The sequence below is a fragment of the Eumetopias jubatus genome, unplaced genomic scaffold (assembly GCF_037043125.1).
Source record: "Eumetopias jubatus isolate StellerSeaLion01/CBP00866 unplaced genomic scaffold, mEumJub1_p1.0 scaffold_1, whole genome shotgun sequence".
Lineage (NCBI taxonomy): Eukaryota > Metazoa > Chordata > Mammalia > Carnivora > Otariidae > Eumetopias > Eumetopias jubatus.
This window is the reverse complement of record NW_028274807.1, coordinates 193,356,104-193,381,063: the sequence shown is the minus strand read 5'-3', so window position 1 is coordinate 193,381,063 and position 24,960 is coordinate 193,356,104. Positions and strand designations below refer to the sequence as shown.

At 41.5% G+C, this 24,960-nt stretch overlaps 1 protein-coding gene across 3 annotated transcripts in view; it reads right to left on the bottom strand.

Moving 5' to 3' along the window:
• ARHGEF3 (Rho guanine nucleotide exchange factor 3) overlaps positions 1 to 24,960 on the bottom strand; it is a 309,795-nt gene that overhangs the window by 14,057 nt on the left and 270,778 nt on the right. For all 3 annotated transcript variants that reach the window (XM_088027978.1, XM_028110363.2, XM_028110364.2), the window contains 5 exons: positions 12,334 to 12,504; positions 9,583 to 9,645; positions 7,423 to 7,519; positions 7,170 to 7,246; positions 2,083 to 2,340 (listed from right to left, as the gene is read on the bottom strand). In XM_088027978.1, coding sequence (XP_087884104.1) covers positions 2,083 to 2,340; positions 7,170 to 7,246; positions 7,423 to 7,519; positions 9,583 to 9,645; positions 12,334 to 12,504 — 666 coding nt within the window. The remainder of the gene's footprint in view (positions 1 to 2,082; positions 2,341 to 7,169; positions 7,247 to 7,422; positions 7,520 to 9,582; positions 9,646 to 12,333; positions 12,505 to 24,960) is intronic.

Below are 24,960 nucleotides of genomic sequence, written 5' to 3'. Positions count from 1 at the left end.
ATAACTAGGTGCAGATTCAACTTTTAAAAATGACATCACATTTTATGCACTAGGGAAACTGGTACATCCTTTCATATTGCAAACAACCGTCTTCTTATCTGTTTTTAAATCCAAACTTTAGCTCACTGGGCAATTTTAGAAACAGAGCATTCTTCTTTCATGCTGCATATTAAAAAGAAGAAATCTTAACAGCAAAACTCAGAGCAGGCTCACGTGCTTCAAAAAAGTAATTATTTAGACTAGCTCGAGCTCCCTGTTGTTTTCATTCCTGTAGACCACACACTTGCTGGGATGAAATATGGACAGGAGGCAACCCTACTGCATGCTTCCAATGGTAGTAAAAAACAGACATGATGAAATGGGATGGGCCTCCTCCCCAGTGCCTGTGTCCCTTATCCATGCTGGATTGGGGACCTGGTCTGTGTGTGTTTGCAATCAGTCAAGAGCATCTTTCCTCTATCTTCTCTATCCCTACAAGAAGGCACCTGGCCCAGCTCTGCACCCACGAGGCCTCTCCACAAAGCTGGGCAGTTTTCTGTAATCCTACAGGCAACGGGGGCTCAAGGAAGCATCCAGGCTTTCAGCTCCATGGTACAGGATCATAAAATAGTGGAACAGGCACAGTATTTGCAGTCCACACTGAGAGATTTGACATCAACTTCATCACGTGCTGGCTCTGGACCCAGGCAAGTTATTTAAGCCCTCCAAGCCTCTTCTGGAATATGGACAGCTATCTAACCCTAACAAGGACAGCTATCTCATAGATTATTATAAGGATTAAATGAGATATATAACCTATAAAGTGATTACATAAAGCTGATTTACTAGGTACTCAAGAAATGTCAGCAGGTATTGCTAGAATTATTATTGTTGTGATTACTACTAATTATTATTAAACCCCTCTCTGGGAGGAGATAGTTTGCTCATAGGTTTCATGGCTTCTGATTTTCAAGTCACCTATGCATATCCTCTTTCCGTTCCAGATGCAGTCAGGGAATGAGCCCTTTGAATTGGTAAGCCTCCATCCCCATGGCTCCTCCCTCAGCAGGTTTCCATGACTGCATGCCTGGACCACTGCAGCAGCCTCTCAGCTTGCCTCCCTGGCCCTAGCCACTTCCTCCGCTGTCCCCTGTCCTACAGACAAGGAGACTAACGTGTCCAAGGTTCCACAGCTTGTCAGCAATGGAGCTGGGATTTGAACCCTGAATCCCAGCTACTTAGAAAACAACAAACAAACAAAGGAAAAACATCTATTTAAAATCCTCTAGAACCAGATCTGAACTCCCATCTCCTGCCTTCTCTCCTGCAGCTTCCTCAGAGTATCCTCAACTGTGGGCAGACCGATCCATGGTAGTCCCCAGGCATCTCCTTGTCCTGTCATTCTTCCAAAGCTTTGCTCAGGCCACTGGGTCCTCCTGGCCTGCTATCACCTCTGCCCTGTCCTGCAGAGCACCCCAATCAGAACCAAGCTCTCCAGATAGAACACTCACTGTTCACAATATTCTCATGAGATGGATCCATTTTCCTGGTCTTCTACTGCTGCTAGGGAAGAATCTCTCTCTCTCCATACTTAATGAACATTTTCTGGTGAGCAGGAGGTTTGACTAGGTTGGACCCTCACTGCAGTCAGAGGCCGAAGAGAGATGGATCTGAAATGGGTGTCGACTTCACAAATGGGTTCAGGGGCTAAGGTAAGAGGCAACTCCGATTTGCTAACTAAACAAAGATATTCAATTTAAAATCTCCAGAGATCTTAACCCTCGCAACTGTTGTAACAGATTACAGTTTATTATGAATTGTAATCACAGATTACAGAGTCACCTATACAAAATCAAGAACTTTTAGAAATCAAAGCAACCTTTGGGTGTATTTCATATAAACACTGCATTTTATAGGTTGGGAGAGTGAGGCAGAGAGAGAAGAAGTCACTTTCAAAATCAAAACATGACTGATGGTAGCACCAAGACTGGAAGCCAAGACCCCTGGGTCCCCTGTACCCAGACACCCACCATTCATCCATGCACCCAATCTAGACACAATGGAGGAAACAAGGTAAAGACAGAAAGAAACAGACGCACTTACAGCTTCTTCCAGGTGTTGCTGATCTGGATTATCATTTGGTGTGTGCCTCAAGATTTCTCGAAGAAGCAGAGGGTATTTCACTAGACGGCTCCTTGGAATATCAAGAAAATTCCAGAGATCTAGCTTGCGGCTAAAGGGGGATTCTAAACATCGCTGTAGGAAATCCTGGACTCGATGGTCTTGTTTTTTGTGGTCCAGCAGAGCTTTGGCGGCGACTTGATTGCTGCAGTAGCTGTCGTAGGAGCTGAGACAAGGCAGCTAGGAAAGGAACATCAAAACAGGGTTGGAGTGTGGAGCTAATTGTGCTCTGAAGCTACCAGCGAGTATCACTTGAGCAGACTGAACAACACCTAACTGGTCTCCAGGCCTGGCCAACATTCCTTTATGTGCATGACTAGAGGAGACAGACTAGTGCAATCTTCAAAATCTCAGGCAATGAACAGTTTTTAGGGTTTGGCTTGCTTGCACGAAGTTATTTTCTTAGTTGCACATTTAGTTTCTTGATTGTTAAGACCCCATCATAATTTGTTTGGGTTTCTGCCAATCTAAGCTAGAAACAAAAGAACCAGAAAAACTGCATACACATACAGCTCAAAATTTTCCTGAACTTCCAAAAGTGTCTGGTGAGGGGAAAGCTTCCTACCTTTAAAAACAAACAAACGGGATTTCTTTTAAAATTATTCATAAGAAACTCATCTGGAAGACTTGGTGGCATAACAAGAAAGCAAGGAGTCAGACTTCATGGCCCAGCCCTTTGCAAGGCCTGGTGCAAGCATCTCTATGTTAGCTGAAGGTTACCTGGTTCCAAGGTGGGCCAATTATAAAGAACTCCACGAAGTTAAAGCAAAAGTATAATTAAAAAATTAGATGCAGGAAGCACTTAGAAAAATCTTTTAAGTTAGATTCTTGTCTATACCTCATGGTTAACATCACAACACCATGCAAAGAACATTTAAGCCTAAAGACTTTGGAACACTTCAACTTCACTATCTTCCTTCCAGCAAAATACTAATTTCCCTGACATGTCCCATCAGTCACACTGTGCAAACACAGAGTCAGAGACCCAGTAAGAAGGCTGTTCATCTCCCTTTTCCACTCCTTCCTTTTAGTGGCACCCAAGGCTCAGCATCCTAATGCATGGGCTGTCAGCTTCCGGAAAGGTACCAGAGGCAATAAAAAGCTGCCAGTGGCCCCACTGTGTTTGCTTCTCTCCCTTGGACTAAGGAGCCACATTTACCACAACCCCTGACCTGTGGAGGGATTCAGAGCAAGACAGTGGCAAGAGGGTCTTTAATTTCTGCATCCTCAAACTTTGCATTGGGCCTACCATCCACAGACATTCAAAGTTTATATTCTGAATGAACAAATAAATGGTATTTAATGGTTTCCAGATTAGGTAATATTTGATGGCCTGGGAACATGGCTTAGAAATAAACTGTGGCAGCATCTGAACAATGGGTCAAAGTGTAAGTATTCTGGTGCTTCTTTTATACCTCTTATTGAAATTATTTTCTCAGTGACTGAAACCAAAAAAAGATACCAAGGAAGTAATGTTTAAGTTCACTGTCGAGTTTAACATTCTTTGGAAAGGTCTACCTTCCTTATGGGTCATAAAAAACACAAACCTTTACTTGTGTTAAAAAGAGCTGCAGAAATGCTTTCCTCAACCTTATATTTGAAAGTAATGATAATTGCTACTTACACACTTACACACACACACACACACACACACACTCCAGAGGTGGTATTGTGGCTTGTAATTTAGATTTTCAGAGTTAATTAAAAAGAGCTTCAGGCCCTCTTAATTTCATTCCCACTTCCTCGCCTTTTAAAAAGACTTGAAAATGCCCAATGTTTTCATTATGGAGAAACAAATCAGCGGTAACTATCAGATGTAAACCAGTGAGGAACTCTGACCACACTGCTGCTCCCCTCCAATGGGCCATTACTCTCTGATCCTGCCGCCCCCACTGCCATGGCAACCCGAACCAGCTCTGGTCCTGTTCACACCTGAAAGGGTGCTCATTTCCTGGGCATGACCTGAAAGGCGATCTGGTTCAACCCCACTGGCTAGAAAGGGCCATGAGTGATGACTTGATAGGGAAGGAAGAACGTACACATCCTGGTTCCCAAATACATACACATTCACTTACATAAAGTGTGAGAGGTGATAATACAGTGGTTAAGTGGGCAGACTCTGGAACCAGGGATAATCATGCTCAAAGCCTAACCTGGACAGTTACTAGTCAGGTGACCTTTCTGAGCCTGTTTCCACACTTATAGAATGCATATACTACTGTCCTATCTCTTAATGAGATAAGGCAGACAAAAAAAGAGCTTGGCTTCTGGGTAAGAATCTGTAAGTACTAGCTATTAAAGCAAAAGTATAATTAGTAAAAAATTATTTTTTTGTTATTTATCCCTAGGATATTTTTATTGAAGAAGTTGTGGTTTAGAGAAGCAAAACTACTTGCTCAGCTAGAGACAAAACCAGTCTGCAGCATGTTCTTCCCCCACCCTTCTCCCCAAAGCTCTGAACTCCTTGACAGCTCTTTAAATAGACCATCAAGAATTTATAAAGGAAACTCTTTCACTTTCTTTAGAAATTCTTTCTATCTCCCTAACCTTGTGAAAAGCGGCAGAACAAACCCATTTTTTTTTGCTTCCATGTACCCTGCCTCTCTCTATAGAATTAAAATTTAATTAGAACCCAAATTAACATGAGAACTTGCTGCCTTGGAGAGCTTGTAAATTATTCAAATTTATTAAATTATATAAATATATTACTGAAAAAACGTTAGCATGAAGATAAGTCGCTTGGGAAGTTGTTTCTGTCCAAGAGGGGAAGTGTATGGGATCAGGCCTACACCGGTGCGGGAGACAGATCCTCAGTGACCAGGGTGGCTCCCTGAGGAAACCACCACTCTGCTTCAGGCCTTCAAAGTACAAGTAATTGATTCATTCTAAGGTCAAAAGGACTGGCCAGGCCTGTCCCATCTGGGAGGCTCACTAGTTTAAAAGGTTTTTTTTTTTTTTTTCCCCACCTTTTTTCCCCGGGGGTGGGGGGAGGTTGGGGTGGGGGTGGCGAATAAATCAATTTTTCATGGGTCGAATGGGCTCTGACTTTTCTCATTCAAAGTCCCCTCAGATGTTTATTTTGTTCTGTTAAAAAGACCAGAACTCAAACAGATGTACCCCTTGGTTTACAGTTCCCACTCGCACGGACACATCTGCAGTTAAAAGTGGGAAAACATTTAACAGCTCGTCGGGCCTGATAAATAAGGGCCGTTTCTCATGAGGTCTGGTCACAATGGGCCAGTTGTTTAATTTTAGGCTGCTCTTCAAGCTTTAAGTCCCCATTTGATGTCTGAAGGGTTCAGAGAGCAGTGGAAATGGTCACATTTCCTTTGAGAATGTACAGAAAAGGCCTGCAAAAGCCACCCCCAGATCAAACCAATTTCCTAATAAGAGTGGCAAACACTTATTTCAGAAAAAAAATTAATAACAAGGCAAATAACAAGGCAATTTAATAACAAGGCAAAACCACTTCTGCTTCTGGTGTGAACTGACAGTTTGTATATGATGCCTATGGAAACCATGTCGTTCTATACTGCCATCTCGTCAAAGACAGCAGCATCGTGCTAATTTTGGAGTGTGGCCTCAGTGGCCCCCCCATGCCCATCAAAGCAGCCCACAGACTCAGGAAGTTTAAGAAATATTGAGGCAGAATCTCTCTTCTCATTACACCTTCTCTGTCTCCAGCTGGCTGGCTCTCTTTAGAGAAATTTCTTTGAAGGCTAAAGAAGTTAAAACACCTACCACATCTTATAATAAGTCAAAAATATAAGATGAATGAGCTCTCCTGAAATATTAAGGCACGTTTTCTAAATTATTCATCTTAGAACATTGCTTGCCTTTCAGATGCCCTTGGGGTATTTCGGCCTCCATGCTAAAAGTGACTTCTGAACTAAAGCTATCCAAGTCATGAAACCCTCAAACTTTCTTGATCAAGGCAGTAACTGAGAAGCAGAAGTTAGGATAAGGGATCAACATCAAAACGCAGGAACCGGAAGGCCTAGGAAGGTTAAAATATAACTACAAGTGTAACTGGATCAAGAGAACTCACACAGTGATAGTAGGATTTATAACCTTCACAACATTCCCCAAACAGTGGGATTACTCTAATGCTGGCTGCCGTAGCAATTCCTGCCTATTTTTCTGGAAGACTGTGCGGATCAGAGAGATGAGAGATCTAACCTTGCCTGGAAGAAGTCATCAAAGTAATCTGCTTTTATTACCTGCTTCATGACAAATGAAAACCACCTGGAGCTGGGCTGGTACACTCAAAGACTCAAAGGAAACAGAGGTATGGTAATAGGGAATGGTGGGGACTGTGGCAAAATAGAAAGTACATGCCTGGTCTAAAGTACGTTAAGCAAATGAATGACCACATTATGCACCCAACAAAACACAAATTCAGCCCCAAGACCATAAATTTAGAACCCCTAATCTAAGGTCACAGCTGTTATTCTTTGTTTAATTAGGAAAGGGAATGGGTTATTTGGGATGAAGGTCAACATGATACCAAGCCTTCCTATGAAGTTACTCAAAATCAGATATAGGCTAAACATTAACAACATTTAGTATTACCTTGTGTATGAAACTACACTTGACCATGAGAGTTTTTTTTGAAGGCTGAATAAAAGCGCCTTTTTTTTTGGTGATGGATACGAATATGTCTGTGAATATTTACTGGAATAGAAATGATAACAATTATATTAGTAGTAATTGGCCTCTTCTCATTTCACCTTATTTAATGTAAAACTAGTAACCATTTCATGTGGGCCTTTACTTATTTTGTTGCAAAAAGGCCATGTTATCTTTAAATGCTGCAAATTTGTATTAAGGAAAAAAAAAACTGTTTCCATGGGTAGAAGAGATACAGCCTAAATATGATAAATTTTGCTAGGAATTTGCCATTTATGATGTAAAACTAATATTTGCCAATACAAAAAGTCTAGCTAAAGTGAAACTCTATCTCCGTTATTGAAATTTATGCTCAATCAAGACTAGAGAACTTTTCTTACCCAGCCCACGAGGATGGGACCAACATGTTCGGTGGAGCCATCAGGCTTCCGAGCATCTCGAAGTTGACTAAGGAGCTCTGGTTAAAAAAATAACAACAACAAAACAAAACAGAATGCTTATTTTGTTAGGCATTCAAATATGAACAAGACTGGAAGTAGATTCTGGGTTAATCACATTATTACATAACCATGACTTGTGGGACGACTCAATTAAGGCTACAAGTCATGACTCATTCTGGGAACAAAATTATACCTTCGTGTAGAGGAATGAGAGAGTCCAGTGTTCCAAAAATTTGATTCAACTCTTGTTCTGTCATTATGGAGAGTTTCAGCATGGGGTCATGATAGGCCTGCACAAGAAGGGCAAGAGATAGAAGCAAACATTTAAAATCAGAGGAAGCAAGTGGTTAATGTAAACGGCGTTGGTGTCTGTGAGGCCCCACATAGTAACAAAATATTTGGCTCTCCCCAACAACTTCTTCCATAATGCTGCGGAGACACTGGATGGGTGTGGCCAGAGCAGATGAGAATCCAGCATTGCCTTGAGCCGTTGGTGGTTGTTGATAAACCAAAGCAGATTTTTAAAAAGCTTTTTTATTCTAGTATGTCATACATCTAGACAAGGGCACAAATGCTAAGCACGGAGCTGATCTGATTTGTATAATGTTTTAAAATTTAACGTTATTGAAGATCTTGCAGCTTGAAAAGCTCCTAATTTATACAGAATTAGTTACTAGCAGGTTCTTTTTCAATTAGTCCCTACTTAAACTAAGCAAAGAAAGAAGAGGCCATTAAGAGAAGGAAGGGAAAAATGAAGGGGGGGAAATCGGAGGGGGAGACGAACCATGAGAGACGATGGACTCCAAGAAACAAACTGAGGGTTCTAGAGGGGAGGGGGGTGGGGGGATGGGTTAGCCCGGTGATGGGTATTAAAGAGGGCATGTACTGCGTGGAGCACTGGGTGTTATACACAAACAATGAATCATGGAACACTACATCAAAAACTAATGATGTATGGTGACTAACATAACATAATAAAATAAAATTTAAAAAAAGAAAAGTGATGGCATCCTTTATGACTGCTCTGAAGCCAACAGACCAAAATCTCTGTCAATCTTACCATCTCTTATTAATGACAATTAAATAAGAATGCACAATCATACCCAGGTCACTGTACTAGAGTGCAAAAACTCAGATGGCACAGTCCCTGCTTCCAAGAAGATTTATAAAGCTAATTGGGAGGTAAGAAAAACACGTGGATAATTAGATATATGTTTTTAAAAGCTCAAGACTAAAAACAGGAGAGATGTCCCATAGCAGCAAAAACTGATCAAACTATAACTGCTTAGAGGGTGAGAGAATTAAAGCTGGAGCAGTCAAGGGAGATTTAAGAAGAGCTGCCTGGCACGGAGAAGGAGGCAGTAAATACTGGTGAGGAATGAACTGAGATTTGAGCTAGTTCCTGGAGGATGGCTGGATATGGATGGTTGAAGGGAAAGGAAGGGTTTCCAAGAAGGTAGAACCACCATAAGCAAAAGGACGGCAGTAACACATCCTTAAGGTGCTTAGCTTTGGGAAATCTTGAAACAGAGTTAAATGCCTTCTTTGTCATCTCTGTCTTCCTCCTCCTCCAGCCCTGCCTAAAAACTCAGTTTCTTGGCTGTGTCCAAGCGAAGTGTGGATGGCCATCTCCTGGGAATGCTACAGACCGGACTTCATAGTAGCAGGAATCTGGACTAAGGACACTTAAAAGAAGGGAGGCATCTTTCCAACCCTGTGATTCTTTAAAGGGGGCTGGTGATATCAGATGAAGGAGTTTGGATTTCAGCCTTCGGGGGGTGGGGGATGTCACTGGAATGGAAAGGTTTTTGAGGAAAGTTTGTTGTCCAGACAACACAGGCTCGAAGGCTTGGGTTTCCTCTCCCTTCCCGCACAAAATGTGATTAAAACACAAGTTTCTATATAAAAGACCCTAATTCACATGATAGTATCCAACTGCCTCACTTAACCAGTTTCTCTACTTAGGAGATTCAAGTGGCTTTATTTCTAAGACATCGTTCCAGTTTCAGACATCTGCATGCTCTCTCCCAAGGGTAAGGAGGCTCCGCATGAGAGACAATGAAATATATGGAAAGTCAGGCCTCTATGAACACTTCCTGATTAAACTCAAATATTCTTTGAGGTGCATTAGAGACATGCACAGGAGAAACCCTACAGGCACCAGATGCAGAGAACCTTCTTGTTTTGAGCCATTTTCCCCACTACTTGGTTTGTGCAGATTCTTCTCAACTGTTGATCTGTCTTAGTCATAAAAAGAGTGCTCCTAAAGCATAATCTTAGAATTGTGAAATTACTCATAAGAAAAAAAAAAAAAAAAGGAGGTGGTCCAAATGACTACTGGATTGAAATTTACCTTTTTTGCCAATTTCAAGTCCTCTATCAAGTCTTCTTCTCCTTGGGAAAGCTCAAAGATGGCCTGCAAGCAAAGACAAAACACATTCACTGAACATTCCATTTATGAGACCAAATTCAAACAGTGCTGGTTCTGTTGCTCAAAGCCCCAGATCTACCCATTTCTTAAACATTTTTGAAGGATTCTTTAAAAAGTTAAATTAACCTGCAGCAAATGCATCTAAGTAGCTAAAACCTATAAAGGAAGAATTTTGCAAAACTTCTATATAATGTACTCACCTGTTTGTGGAAGAAAGGGGTTCCACATATGTTTCCAACCCAGTAAGTCATCTTTCACGTTACAGAACTTGGGTGCAGCCAAACAAGAGGGAACTATTTTAGGTAAAATAATGACAGTTGGATTCTGCGTCTCTCATGTGTGCAGCAACCATCATAAACAGGTCTGTTCTCAGTGATGGGCATGGCAGTATTATGAACTGGACCATCACAATTTGTCTTTGTTCTACTCAACAGAAGGTGAATCTCAGCAGAAAGCTTTATTCTTATCAGCCACTTGTCTTGAGGCTGGAATTGCAGGAAGAATCCAATATTTTATCACTCTAAATGTCTAGTGAAGTTAATTCATTCTAAATTACTTCTCAGCCCTACACGGTACAATAAATAAAATTATAGGAGCCAGCTGTGAGCAAGAGTGTGTAAATGGACCGTTTCTAATTTGGCTCTATTAAGCCATCATAATTTCAGAGCTATGATGTGCAGAATACTCTTTCACTCATCTGGGAGTCTAAACTGTTGGCAAACATTGTTAAAGGACTCTGCTTAGTCCTTTAATAGGAGTGATAGTTTGGGGACTCCTACTACATTTCTCTCAGACTAAAGGGAAGAAGTGAGCAGGCCTGGAGAGCACCATCCATCTCTAGGGTGGATGGAGTATAAGGCAAGGAATTTGCTCTCAGATAAAGCAGGAGAAGGCAGAATACTGTGCTGGAGGCCATGCATGGTGACCCCTCCCAAGGCCCAGTAAAGCCACATCATGCCCTCCCGGTATTCTGTTTTGTTGAACCAGACTCAAAGGAGAAGTTGTAAACATAGTACAGTGAGGTCCTGTGCCCCCACTACTCAGCTTCCCCCAATGGTGATGTGTTCCATAACTACAGAGCATTATCAAAACCGGGAAATGGGTTGTCACAATACAATGAACTAGACTTTACTTAGACCTTCCTCAGATTTCCTGTACATCTGTTTTACTAGAGCTTACTTACATAGGTGTGATGGTCCGACTGACCAAATGTGGTCCCCAGGAGAGGAAAACCACAGAACCCCATACTGGGAAACACCACCGTCAGATGTCAGTTGTGGGACAGCACAGTGTCACCATGAAGACCATGGGCTCTGGACTAGGACAGGACCTGGGTTCACATCGCAGCTCTGTAACTTTCTAGATGGGCAAACTTGCATTCACTGTACCTTAATAATCTCCCAATCTGCAGAATCAATCCTTCTTTCCTTCCCACTACCAGATCGTACAAGTTCTATAGGCATACTGTTAACACTTAGGAAAACACAAAAAAGTGTAAAGTGGAAAATTTTAACGTACCCATAATACCATCTTGTTAACTATTGTTAGGGTTTTGTCATATTTCTTCACAGATTTTTTTTCAGTGCATGTATTATTTTAAAATGCTTTATTTCTTTTAAATAGGTAATACATTAACACAGTTCAAAATTTATAGTGCACAAAGGGGTGTATGGCGAAAACTTTCCTTCTTAGTCTATCCAGCCACCCAGTTCCCCACCCAGGAGGCAACAATGTTACCAGGTCCCTGGGAATCCTTCCAGAAATATTTTATAATTCTACAAAGCAAAAATGTGCACCTACACACATATATTCATTTTTCCTTGTTCTTTCACATAGCTGGTAAAACGACATAATATACCCTACTTTGTGCCTTGCCTTATCCACTTAGCCATACATGCATACCAGCACTTCTTGTTACGCTACATTGTAGTCCATGTATATCTTATAGATATTCATTATTTAGCCAGTCCCTGACAATAGATGTTCAGGTTCTTTTCAGCACTATTATAAACACTACTGTGATGAATAACCTTACATATATATCTTTTCATCTGTGTATAAGACGGCAGACGGATTCCTAGAAAGGAATTGCTGAGCCCAAACCTAGAAAGCTTTCAAGTATTCCTTTTGCCAATGTCAGGTTTTCCACGAAAATGGAGGGCTCCAAGGGTTTCACTTAGATGATGCACTAGATGTGCCTTGGGCACAGCCTGGCACTTGACAAGCTTTCTATAAAGGGTTAAGATGACCATAGTCCTTTAGAGCTATTGATACAGAAAACTTACAGGTCATGAAATGAACTGCATTCCCTAGATAAGTTCTCCACAAAGCCGAATCAAAGTTTCATCAACTGAACATTTTAAAATATTCCAGAAGTTGCTATCAAAATATAACTCAAGTGATTATTTTTGAGAGCTCCGGGATCCTAAATAGACACTTCCTGATTCATTTTCTTTGTAAATTCAGATTTTCACATCAGTTTCTTTTTAAAGCAAGGGCCGCCCACCCAGCTGATGCTGGGTTCTCAGTTCCTTACAAGGCGTGACACCCATGTGTCCTCCTACAAATGCAATGAAGAACTGATTGGGAGCCTGTGGTATAGATGCAATTTGGATCTCGCCTATAGCGCACTTCGTTCCAGACACAGGGTGAACTCCTGGGTCCTGAGCCTACCTCCTGACGTTTGATTTCTTTGGACGGAAGCATCTGATTGACGCACACATCGAAGGTCTCACTCCACAGCTTGCTGTCCCTCCGCTTCGTGCTTGAGGGGGCGGCATTTCTGGACCAGGGTCGGGGGGCGAGGATGTCAGGACGGCTCTCACTGCGGAAGCTGATGGAACGCTAAACAATGAGAAAAACAAACCATCACGGGGCCATGGCAGGACTTGGGTGGATTGTTAGAGCAGCTTCCTGTCACTGACAGAACATAAATCAGATAGTCACAAAAAAGAGAGGAAAATGCCACAAGGCCTTTTGGGAAGTGGGGTGTTTTCTTGAGCCTACGTGCTAAGGGAAATCGGGCAAAGGGGCTGCGTTCACACATGTACTGGGAGTATCCGTTCTGTAAGACCCGGACACGGCACAGAAACATACACAAAGGCAGCTCTCAGAGAGGCCACAGGCTCCACATTTTTTCCAGCAGACACTCCCCTTCTTCAGAAGAACAAGGATTAACAGCAGTGGATGTCTTTTACATCTGGCTAGTACTCCCACTCTCCTCCTCCATCAAGGAACAGAAGCCCGCTATCCTTGGGTATTCTACTTGGTGCACCAGTTTGGGTGGGATGCCCCACACCTGACCAGTCAGAGTAGTCCTCCACCCTGGTTCAGGGACGGGTACCTGCTTCTCCGAAATGTGCTAAGTGGTTCATGCGAGAAAGAGTGGGAGGGTCTTTATTCCTCTAGTATTGTGAACCCAAGAGACAAAATAAGCAGGAATTTCTTGCAGCAGCTCTCTCTGGTCGTGCAGATAAGTCTATTTGCTTTCAAGGAGAATAAAGGGACACACAGAATGAAGGACAGAGGGAGAGGAACCGATGGAGGGAGGGAGCAAGCTTTACCCACACTGTGGAGACCCCTGGATCCCACTGTACATGAAGCCAGGAAGAGCCACTCTTAGATTAAGGGACTAATACATTCCCCCTTCCGTTTATATTAACTTCGGTTGGGATTCTGTCAATTTGAAAAATACCAACTAATATGTATATTAAATGCCATCTTGGCAGTAAATGATGCCTGTCTCTGAGGTATTTTCTTATTTTCTAGAGGCCCTGGTAGACTTTGGGGTACTCTGACTACCTGAAGTCCACTCTTGGGGGCTGAAACATGCTATCACAGTGCCTTCTCACGACAAGTACAAATGATCAAGAAGAAAGCTAAGTGAATCATCTTTAGCCTTCATCCTAGAAGATTTCAACACCCTTATTGGGAACTTTGCCAAAGCATTAAGGTGTTGCTGTGCTCAAAACCACATTCTTACTTAGTAAAACATGGCTGTGGCCACATGTGTATGGCCTTCAGAAGTTCCAACTCCTCAGTTTGGCATAGAAGACCTCTTGTAATCTGACAACGGTCTATATAATTAGAATCACCTCCTGCCCCTCACCCGTGAGCCCTCTATTCTCCAGCCCTACTAGGCAATCTGCCATTTCCTAAATGCATTATGCTTTGCCGTCCCTCTGTACTTCTTCAAGCAATCTTCTTTTCCTGGGACGCTTTTCTTTCATTTACTAGTTGGCTAACTCCTAAGTGTCCTCAGGATATAACTCAAACTCCTCCTCTAAGAAACCATGACCACTTTCCCAGAGCAATTTGCACATAGTTCTGATATAGCAATGATCACATTTTATTACACGTACTGGTCACCTGCCCTGATCTATAAACTTCCTGAGGGCAAGAACTGATTTTGCATGTGACATATGAGGTTGCCATCACTGAGCTAGACTAAGGCAGCTTCCAAATATTTTGAGATTCAACAATAAAATTTAAGAAAGAAAAGAAAATTTTAAGGGAGCTATTCAACATAAGGGCATTATTAAATAAGTTATAATTCATCTGCTTGATGGTATACTATCTAGCCAATTAGACAATTCTGAGACTATTTTAACAGCTAAAAATCCTTTCTTTTTTTTTTTTTTTTAAGATTTTGTTTATTTGACAGAGAGAGACACAGTGAGACCAGGAATACAAGCAGGGGAAGTGGGAGAGGGAGAAGCAGGCTCTCCGCTGAGCAGGGAGCCCGATGTAGGGCTTGATCCCAGGACCCTGGGATCATGACCTGAGCCGAAGGCAGACGCCCAATGTCTGAGCCACCCAGGTGCCCCTAAAAATCCTTTCTATGTAAGTTAAAATCAGAACTAAAATCTGTATATGAATACTGTTTCTAGTTATGAAAAAAAGCACATGAACAAAGATATAAAAGGAACACCAGAAAATTCTATTGTTTTTGCCTGATGACATGATAGGTGATTTTATTATCCTGTTTATAAATTTTTTATAATTCAAGAAAAAAATGAATAAATGAAAAATGTAAAAAGAAACTTCCAAGGGGCTTCAAGGTATTATCACAACCTTCTTGAAGCAGGAAGTTAGCTGTTTACAAGCAGCAACACGAGTTCCTCAGGCTGGCACAGGCTTCCAAGAGCCCCTGGGCTCATTAGTGAGCTCATGATCATTGGACCAATCCCTGATGCTGGTCAAGAAAGAACTTGCACCAAATACGTGGTTCACTAATGGTATATCGCAAATCCTTGTGATCTCTTGAAAACAGGCCCTTATAAACAGTGACCAGACTAATGCTTGCAGATCCTCCGCACTCAGAATCAATTAGCCACAGGCACGGAAAGGTCAAAACAAGCAAAGTGAGTCATCAGGTTACTCACTGATCTCAGTTTTCGGTTCTGATTACAGCCGGGGCAGGAATTAAAGAGCAGAAAGAGAGGAAAACACAAAAATAAGATTCAAAATGAAAGACATTTTCCACTTTCACTCGAGAGAATCAACCGCCCACCTTGTAATAGTTTCAACTCAACCCCTGACCAACTTAAAATTCCCCTCTCCTCACCACCAGTTCTCAAGTAACTTATGCTAACTTTAAATTTTCATACATTACAAAAGTATGTAAAACTAAGTACAAATCCCCTCATTTTCCCAAGTCTACTTTCCAGAAGTAACTGCTATTAAGTCTGTTCTAGATCTTTCCAGACCTTTTAAATGCATTTGCCAACAATCACAGAAAACAGAATGTTTTCTCACTCAACAGTATGTCTCTTCGTATTAGCATTTGACTCATTCTTCCAAAAAAATAATTTATGGGGGTAAATTTCACATAACATAAATTAACCATTTTTGTGAACAATTCAGTGGCCTTCAGTACATTCACAATGTTGTATAAACACCACCTCTGTGTAGTTCCAAAACATTTCCATCACCCCAAAATCACTTTCTCTTTAATGAGTGCAGAGTTAGTATCCCATGGTCCAGATGGACCACATGGATTTAATCAACCTCCCACTGATGGACATTAAAATCGTTTCCAGTGTCTGGCTATTAAAAAAAAGTGCTTTAGTGAACATCCTTTATGTATTTGTGCTATTTTTATAAGGCAGATTCCTTAAGTAGAATTCCTTGGTCTAAGAAATATCTACATTTTAGCATTTGACATGCATTTCCAAATTTGCCAAATTGACCTCCAGTCTGTTTCAACTTTATTGTCCCCAGAAAGGTATGTGAATTACCTTTTTTCACATTCTATCAACAAGATGTTATTATTCATCTAATAGGGAAAACAACTACAGCTGATCCTTAAACAACAGGGGTTTGCACTCTGAGGGTCCATTTAACATGCAGATTTTTTTTCCCAATAAATATGGCATAGTACTGTAAATGTATTTTCTCTTCCTTATGATTTTATTTATTTTTAAATATTTTTTAAAGATTTCATTTATTTATTTGTCAGAGAGAGAGAGCACAAGCACGGGGAGCAGCAGGCAGAGGGAGAAGCAGGCTCCCCACAGAGCAGGGAGCCCGATGTGGGACTCGATCCCAGGTCCCTGGGACCATGACCTGAGCTGAAGGCAGACACTTAACCAACTGAGCTACCCAGGCATCCCATCTTCCTTATGATTTTAATAACATTTTCTTTTTACCAGCTTACATTATTGTAAGAATACTGTATATAATACTTATACAAAACATGTGTTAATTGGCTATTTATGTTATTGGTAAGGCTTCTGGTCAGCAGCAGCCTATTAAGTAGTTAAGTTTTGGGGGAGTCAAAAGTTATATATGGATTTTCATCTCTCTGCAGAGTGTGGGGGGTGTCATTGTCCCTAACCCTTGCATGTTCAAGGGTCAGCTGTATATCTTAACTCCAGTTTCATGTTTTTGAAAAACATGACTGAGCATATTTTTATGTATTTCTTGAAAAATTTCCCAGAGAGCTGGAGATATTTTTCTGTTGTAGTTGGGGGTGGGGGGGGAAAAGAAAGGTGAGCTATACTAGGTGAGCTCTATTATTAAGAATTCCTTGTTTTGTGTTTCCTTAGTGAGTAGTGGGCTTGGGAGCAAAGGGGGAAGGGACTGGGCAAAGTTCACATACATCAAAGAGGGGCCTTTATGTGCCTGCCCACACTTAGCACTTCTGATGAATTCTCTGATCCTCACAACCACCCACACGGTGGGGGTTTATTCCCACTTCACTGATAAGGACACGGAGGCTAAGGCACTTGCTCAGGCAGGATTCAAAACCGGATCTGTTTTGCTCTCAAACCTGATCTCTTTCTATCATGAGGGCCGTATGCCTGCTACTTATATGCAAATCATGCACTGGGGGGAGGTTTCAGTGATATGGGCCCCAGTCCTCTAAGAGTTTAAATCTAGTTATGGAGAGGGAATGCATTTACTTATTTTTTAGGAATAATGACTGAGTGGCTCTTTGACCAATCAGAGTAACCCTTTTGGTTGGTCTGGATTAAAAGAAACATTTATTTTTAACTCCACTTAGAAAGGGGAAGGATGCTGAAGAGTCCCAAAAATGCAATAAAGAATGCTGGTCAGGTGTGTGGTTGGCACGGCCAGCCCCGAGACAGCTGATAGCCAACCAGAGCCAAGCCATGGACAAGTATTTAAGACCATACACCATGACCTACACCTCTCCCAGTCCTCAGTACAACTGGGCGCAATTAGATGAGAGGATTGGAGCTGGGGAAGGAACGTGTTACTACTGCTAGGAGAAAAACCCCAACGAAGAGGATGCCTGTTGAGGGAGGAGAGCAGCTATGTCCCTTCCAGTGCCCATCCCCCTTCTCCTGCTTTATTTTCCTCTATTTTCACCATGTGCTGTGTGATGTCGTTTACTGGTTTCTGACATGTCTGTTTCCTCCCAATAGAGGGTAAGCTCCTGGAAGGCAAGGATATCTATCTGTTCTGTTCACTGATGGACTTATTAGCAACTGGCACATAGTAGGAGCTCAACAATTTTGCTTCATGAATGAATGGCATGCTTGTATGTGCTGGGCATGGTGAGGGGAGCTTTAGAACCTTGTATAACCAAGAAGTAAGGATTGCTAGCCCTATTTTACAGATGAGGAAACCAGAGGCTCAGAAAGGGTAACACTTGGCTGAAGGTCATACAGCTAATGAATGGTGCTCCAGAATTAATTAATTAATTAATTAATAAAAGATTTTATTTATTTGAGAGAGAGAGAGAGAGAGCGTGAGAGGGAACACAAGCAGGGGGAGTGGGAGGGGGAGAAGCAGGCTCCTGGCCAAGCAGGGAGCCCGATGTGGGGCTCGATCCCAGGACCCTGGGATCATGACCTGAGCCGAAGGCAGTCGCCTAACCAAATGAGCCACCCAGGCGTCCCGGTGCTCCAGAATTTAAACCCAGGTCAATGGTGAACTCAGAATGATGACATAGGTCTGGTCTATTTCAGTTCCCAGCCCCTCCAAACTCAGGCCCCTGCTGACAGTTTTAACCAATATCTTATCCTGCTTCCCCTACTCTAAGATTCAGAGTGTGGTAGGAAGCATGTGCCCAAATAAGAGACTTTCAGGCTACTTCTCAGTCCATGACAGAGATTCTAAACCTTGCCACCAGTAACATTTTGAACCAGAAAATTCATTACTGTGAGGAGCTGTCCTGTTCTTGTAGGATGTTTAGCAGCATCATTATCACTAACCCTCAGATGCCAGTAGTGCCTGCATCCCCACTGTGACAACCAAAACACCTCCATTGCTGAATGTCCCCTGGGGTGAGAAACATCAGTCCATGCTGACTAGGAGAGACCCAGCCTTGGGAGGGATGGCATAAAAACAGAAACATGTACATAGATCCCTCTGGGTGTGGGGAATGAAAAATGTTCCAGGACAAGCAACAGTTTCCATGAGGGAATCCAGCTCAGCAAATGAGTCAAAAACCTAAAGCTCATAATTACTGGCAGCTAAAATAACAATAGCTAGAACAGGCACAGATGATGCACATTTAGGAAATGAGTGCTTGTATATATGCCTGAGCTGGATACGTGGAAAAGATGCTGCAGGTGCCAAGGGGACTGTCTGTCAGGCGGGAAAAGAGGGACCCTTAACATGTGTCAGAGGAAATGTAAACCCAGCAGGTGAGGCATGACGGAACAGATTTAATTTGTTAATGCCGCCTGTTCAGCGGGGTGCTCCCTTGCCCTCTTCCAAAAACAGAAGGTCTCTACAGCTAAAGATAACAGGCTCCAATAAAGAGAGGTCAAGCTAGGGAAATTCTCTGCAGTTACCATTACTATTTTGTAACATGCTTTATTATTAAATGGATTGGAGGTTAGGGTGGGACTGTCAGAGGAAAATGGGTTTCTATGTTGCTACTATAATGGATTAAGCCAAAATGTACAGTAGTTATGGCTGGGATTAGAAAATGTTCTTGAAGAACATCTTGGAGGAGTCTCTTATGGAAGGCTTGATTAGAGCAATTAACTTAAATTGAGAAATAACACTTCTCAGTTTTGTAGCTTTCATTACTTCTGACCCTCATGCTAGTCTTGGGAGAGGCAACTGGACAGGTTCTTGCATTTTTGCCCTTTTTAATAGATGAGAAATCTGAGCACCAAGAGATTTAGTGACTGGCCCAAGGTAAGTGTGGGGATAGGAACGGAGTCTAGTCTTTTGACTATAAAACATGGATTTGGGTTAAGAACCCAGGCCTTGGAGTAAAACAGACATGGCTTGAAGTCATCTCAGTAGCTGAGGGACCTTGGGGAAGTTAATCTCTCTGGATGTTAGTTTCCTCATCTGTGTGTGTGTGGTTTTTTTTTTTTTTAGAGGTTTTATTTTATTTATTTATTTATTTATTTGCCCAGTGCAAGCCTGAAGCAGGGCTTGATCTCAGGACCCCAAGATCATGACCCGAGCCCAAACCAAGAGTCAGACACTTAACTGAATGAGCCATCCGGGCACCCTCTCAGTTTCCTTATCTGTAGAAGGGCAGAGTAATGAGTACCTCACAAAGTTGTAGTGAGGATTACATAAAATATAAAAGATAAAAAATGTCAAGGGCTTAGCCAAGTGCCTGGTATGTGGGCAACAGGCGATGGATGTTACCTATCAGTGTTATCATACCATTGGCTGCATTGCTATACCATTAGTGCTGGTTTACATATGTTTTCATTCATTAGCAACCAGCAGACATATCTTTGAATTACTTGGACCAAATGACTCCTTGGGGACCTCCATTAGGATAACCTATAGGAGAAAACCTTCAGCAGCACAGTGCTGCTTATAAAAGCAAAAGATCTAGAAACAGCCTAAAGTGACCAACAGAGCATAGCTGAATAAATTACAGTGTAATAAAAAAATGGAATATGTTTGTTAGAAACATTATTTTAAGAAAAGCTTAATGATATTGGGAAAGTCTCACATGTAGAGTTAAATAAGAAACGGAAGATCCCTACTTAAAATACAATGTGTTAATAGATGTTACCCCTAGATGATGGACTATGGATGTTTTTATTTTCATCTCCATACGTCTCTACATTTTCCAGATTTTTCCATAAGAGATATTAACTAAGAGAAAATGAAATCAGTAGACCATGCAAGACCATGAATATGGAGTTTGAAGTGGTGCTATAAACATAAAATCATATAATCATATTTGGATTTGATTCAGATTAATGCACATTAAAAACATGGTAAAAAGGCACCCAGTCAATTCACAATAAAAGAAAAAAATCAAACCCCATAGACCCAGGGCAGGAAGTCTTTCTGTAGCTGAGAGAGATTCTGAGTAGAATGAATGAAAAGTGGAAGAAAATATTTGGTTCCGGTGTGGGGAAAATATCATACAATTTTCTTAGTTCTACCCAAAATTTAGGAAGCCTTCCAGAGGCTTGGGACAGCAGCCCAACCTCTTCATTAGGCACCATAAAATGGCTTTTGCACAATAATATTCAGATACAATATTCCACGAGCTGAAATGGAAATGTTGACTCTCCCTGCCACACAGACAAAGAGTAAGGAACAACAGTGAGGTGTGATGCTTCAGACCAAAAGTCTGGTCATCATTTTTAGGTCCTGGCAAACTACAGGCTTTATTATGACCAGCTGACTTTTTTGCAGAAGCTGGCTCCAGGAGAGCCGCTGTGAAAACCCTGCAGGATCCCAGCTCCAGCACTTACCGCCTGCGTGACTTAGGGCACGTTTTTCAGCCTTCAGATTCCTCCCCTATAAAGTGGTGCTAAATCCTACCTTGCATTGTTATGGAAAAGATGAAATAAAGCCACGAATGTAAAGTACTATGCACAGAACCTGGCTCATTGTAAATACTCAACTAGTGGAGATTGTTATTACTAAATAAAAAAAGACAAGCTTTAAATTACAATAGTCAACTATGACAGTGGTCTAACTCCAGGAATAGTAAAGATCAACAGAAAGTAAGGAGTTCCTCTTGATGTGGAATACAGCTCACTTCCTAGGTATACCCTTTCTTTCCAGACTGCAAGGCAATGTGATTTCTGGTTGCTTCTTCCAACACACACACACACACACACACACACACACACACACACACACACACACACACACACACACACACACACACACACACACACACACACACACACACACACACACACACACACACACACACACACACACACACACACACACCACCCCAAGGTTATTTCCATATCTTCCAGATAACTTAGGATCAAAAACTTTTTGTGAGTTATAGAAAGTGTATGACCTTGGACCAAGAGACTAAGTTTGAGGTCCTTGGAGAAGAAAGTCATGGTTTTGAGCACATGGGAATTAAGCACATGGGCTTGGGTACTCTTCCTACTTAAGTCTCAAACTAGATGGCATCAGTCTCTTCTCATGCTCCTTCCTCAAAATTGAAATGCCCTCCTTCCCTTCCCCTCATCAGCTCTGAGCCATTCCAGGCCCAACACAAATCCTTCCACACTTGCCAGGTAGCCTTCCTTTACCCATTGCCCTGGCCCCAACAACCCAGCCATTACTAAGTTTCCTCTCTCTAGTGTATTTTATAAGATTTTAAAATCTTACACATTTTTATTTGGTTGCAAAGATAATATATAATTATTTTTAAAATTTAAGCATGATAGAGATATGTAATGTAAAAAATAAAAGTCAATAGACCCAGCCTGTTTATTCATCCTCTACTGATTTGTAATTCTTATGTATTAGGAAAAAAAAAGGAGAACATAAGACAGAAAACAAAAGAACTGTCCAAGTCTCTTATACTTGTATTCCCAAGAGAGAACCACTATTAAGAATTTGATGATATTCTTAGTTTACTATCCATATACTATTATGGATGCATATTATTAATTGGGATACAATGGTTTCAAATTTCCTTTTTTTATTTGCTGATATATCTTAGACAAGTTTTTTTAAACAATTTTTTAAAAAAATTTATTTATTTATTTGAGAATGAGAGAGCGAGAGAGAGAGAAAGCACGAGCAGGGTGAGGGGCAGAGGGAGAAGCAGGCTCCCCGCTGAGCAGGGAGCCTGACATGGGGCTCAATTTTGGGACTCCGGAATCACGACCTGAGCTGAAGGCAGACACTTAACGGACTGAGCCACCCATGTGCCCCTAGACAAGTTTAACAAGTAGATTTTATCCTTCTCAAGAGTAGGCCCTGTCTCCTTTTGCATACTGATTACCTCCCCCAACAAGTCTAGAGCAGAACAAATAACACAGTAGATAAAATGAATAATAAATGCAGAACACCATTATATCCCATTTTCTGCTGCATCTCAGTGAGATGAAATACTCTGCAGATCTAAGGGCTCAGGAATGGAGCAATAAGAGACTGTGGTACCAGAAACCCTTCCTAAGCCACAACGATCCTCCCCAAGGGGATATAAGTGGGGGAGGGCTGATATTCTGTTGTGAAGTAGTCCAGTTATTATGTAATATTACTAGGTGGGCACCCACTGCCAGCTCCTGGAGAGCCCCTAGGAAGAGCAATGGCCACCTTTCCTAGTAATAAACGCAATAATAACAGTAACTGTCAATTTCTGTCAAAGTAAGATACAACCTTGTTCTGTGTGGAAAGTCAAGGGGCCCCCAGGAAGGGCTATCCTGTGAAGATGTCCCAGCAGGCAAAAAACGGTGGGAAAAGAGAGGGGAAAATGTGACTACAAGTCTAGAACTGGGATGTGAGAACACAGAGGAGTAATTCTGCCCAAGACAGGTACACACCAGAAAGAGAGGCCTGACTCTAGAGACATCAGATGCCTTGAGTTTACATCACTTGACCAGAATTCCATTTCTGGGAATATCATCGAAGGAAAGGAAGGAATACAGACACACATAAGGTTTGCAATCAGGATGTTTAAAGCAGTATCATCTCTAAGGGTAGAAAAATGGAAAGAACTTAAATGTTCAACAAGAGTGAATAATCAATACCTGGTATATCCTTTTGATGAAATACTATACGAATTCATTAAGAATTGGGTTTGTGAAAAATACTTAATGACATGAAAGTGTATTCTCATACTGTAAGGTTATTTTATACTGTTAAGACAAAAACATGTTAAAAGATAGTACATATATAAAAAATAGTATATACACATATACATATGATTAGGATTTTGTTTAAAAAAAACACATGCAAAAACTAATGATGTAATGTATGGTGATTAACATAACAATAAAAAATAAAAAAAAAACCACATGCAGGTATATTGTAAAAGAGAAGATTGAGTATACACCAAAATGTTATATAAGATATTTAATGATGGGTCGGTGGGGTTACAAGTAACTTTTATTCCCTTTTCTGTGTTTCTATTTTTCAATTTTAAAAATATGTTCTATAATCAGAAAAGAAAGCACAACTGGAAGATACTTTTATTTTTATTTTTTTAGTTTTTCTTTTAAAGATTTTATTTATTTGACAGAGAGAGACACAGTGAGAGAGGGAACACAAGCAGGGGGAGTGCGAGAGGGAGAAGTAGGCATCCCGCTGAGCAGGGAGCCTGATGCAGGACTCGATCCCAGGACCCTGGGACCATGACCTGAGCCGAAGGCAGATGCTTAACAACTGAGCCACCCAGGCACCCCTGGAAGGTACTTTTAAAAAATAGGACAAATGTCTTCAAAAGACATTCAATACAGAGTTATTCGATAATATAAAAAATATTCACAACCTAAATAACCATTAATAGGCGACCGGTTATATAAAGTAAGTTACATCAACACATTGGAATAATATAACTTGGTCCCTTAAGATCATATTTTCCAAGAATAACTTGGAAAAGTGATATAATATTTCCCTTAAGCCATAACTGAATTCTGATCCAGCTAAAGGACAAAGAAAGGATGCTAATAAAAGAGATGGGAGAAACCAGGCAAAATGCAAAATGCAAAATCCAAAAAAAAAAAAAAAAGAGAGAGACATAACTCAAGACAAAAAGCATTAAAAGAAATGAAGAGGGTTACTGAACCTTAATGAGAGGTACAACTCCCCCCAAGAGGCTGTAACAATAATGAGAGGAACCTTTACATGCCTAACAGCATAGCTTGGAAATACGTTAAGGCCAAGACCAATAGCAACGCCAAGAGAAACTGACCATGCAGATCCCCATGGGAGATTTCAATCCAAGAGTGAACAGATCAGACAAGATAAGGCTGGATACACTGTGAGTAACCCCAAATGAGGTTCAGAGTATGTAAGTTATGCAGATATACCTAGAAATAACACTGGAAGGAAATTATTAAAATACTAACAGGTTGTTTTGCAGTGGAATCTTTTCTCTTTCTCCTTTTTTTGTATTTTTCCATACTGAACCTATACTTTTATAATGGAAAAGAAATGAAGCTCATGTTCAGAGAGAATGCAGGCCTCAACTACAGTGCTGTGAACACAGTATTCCGTAGCACGCATGGGCCCCAGCACTGGCCCCAGCTCAAATGCGTCTACCAGCTGTGCAGGGCCGGGGGTGGGGAGAGGCAGGGCTCAGCAACTCGCCCACGGCGAGCTCACTGTCCTCACTGCACAGGAGGGGTACATGCAGGCCCCTTTCAGAGCCAGACCATGTTTTTCTCTCCGGTAGGCCACTGAGGAGATTTTTAGGCCCACAGGGATGCAGACATCTGTGCTCCAGTCTATCAGTAGCACTCACTTCCCGGTCAGACAGAGACAGAAGGCCAGGCAGAGGCTGTCCCTCTCCAACTTCCACAAATGCTGTCTTTGTGCTGGGGCCCGAGCCCCCAGTCTATATGGGGCACAGGAGAGGCAAGAGAGAACAAGTTCTGCAGTGTCTGGCTGAACTGTTGCTGCAAGGACCAC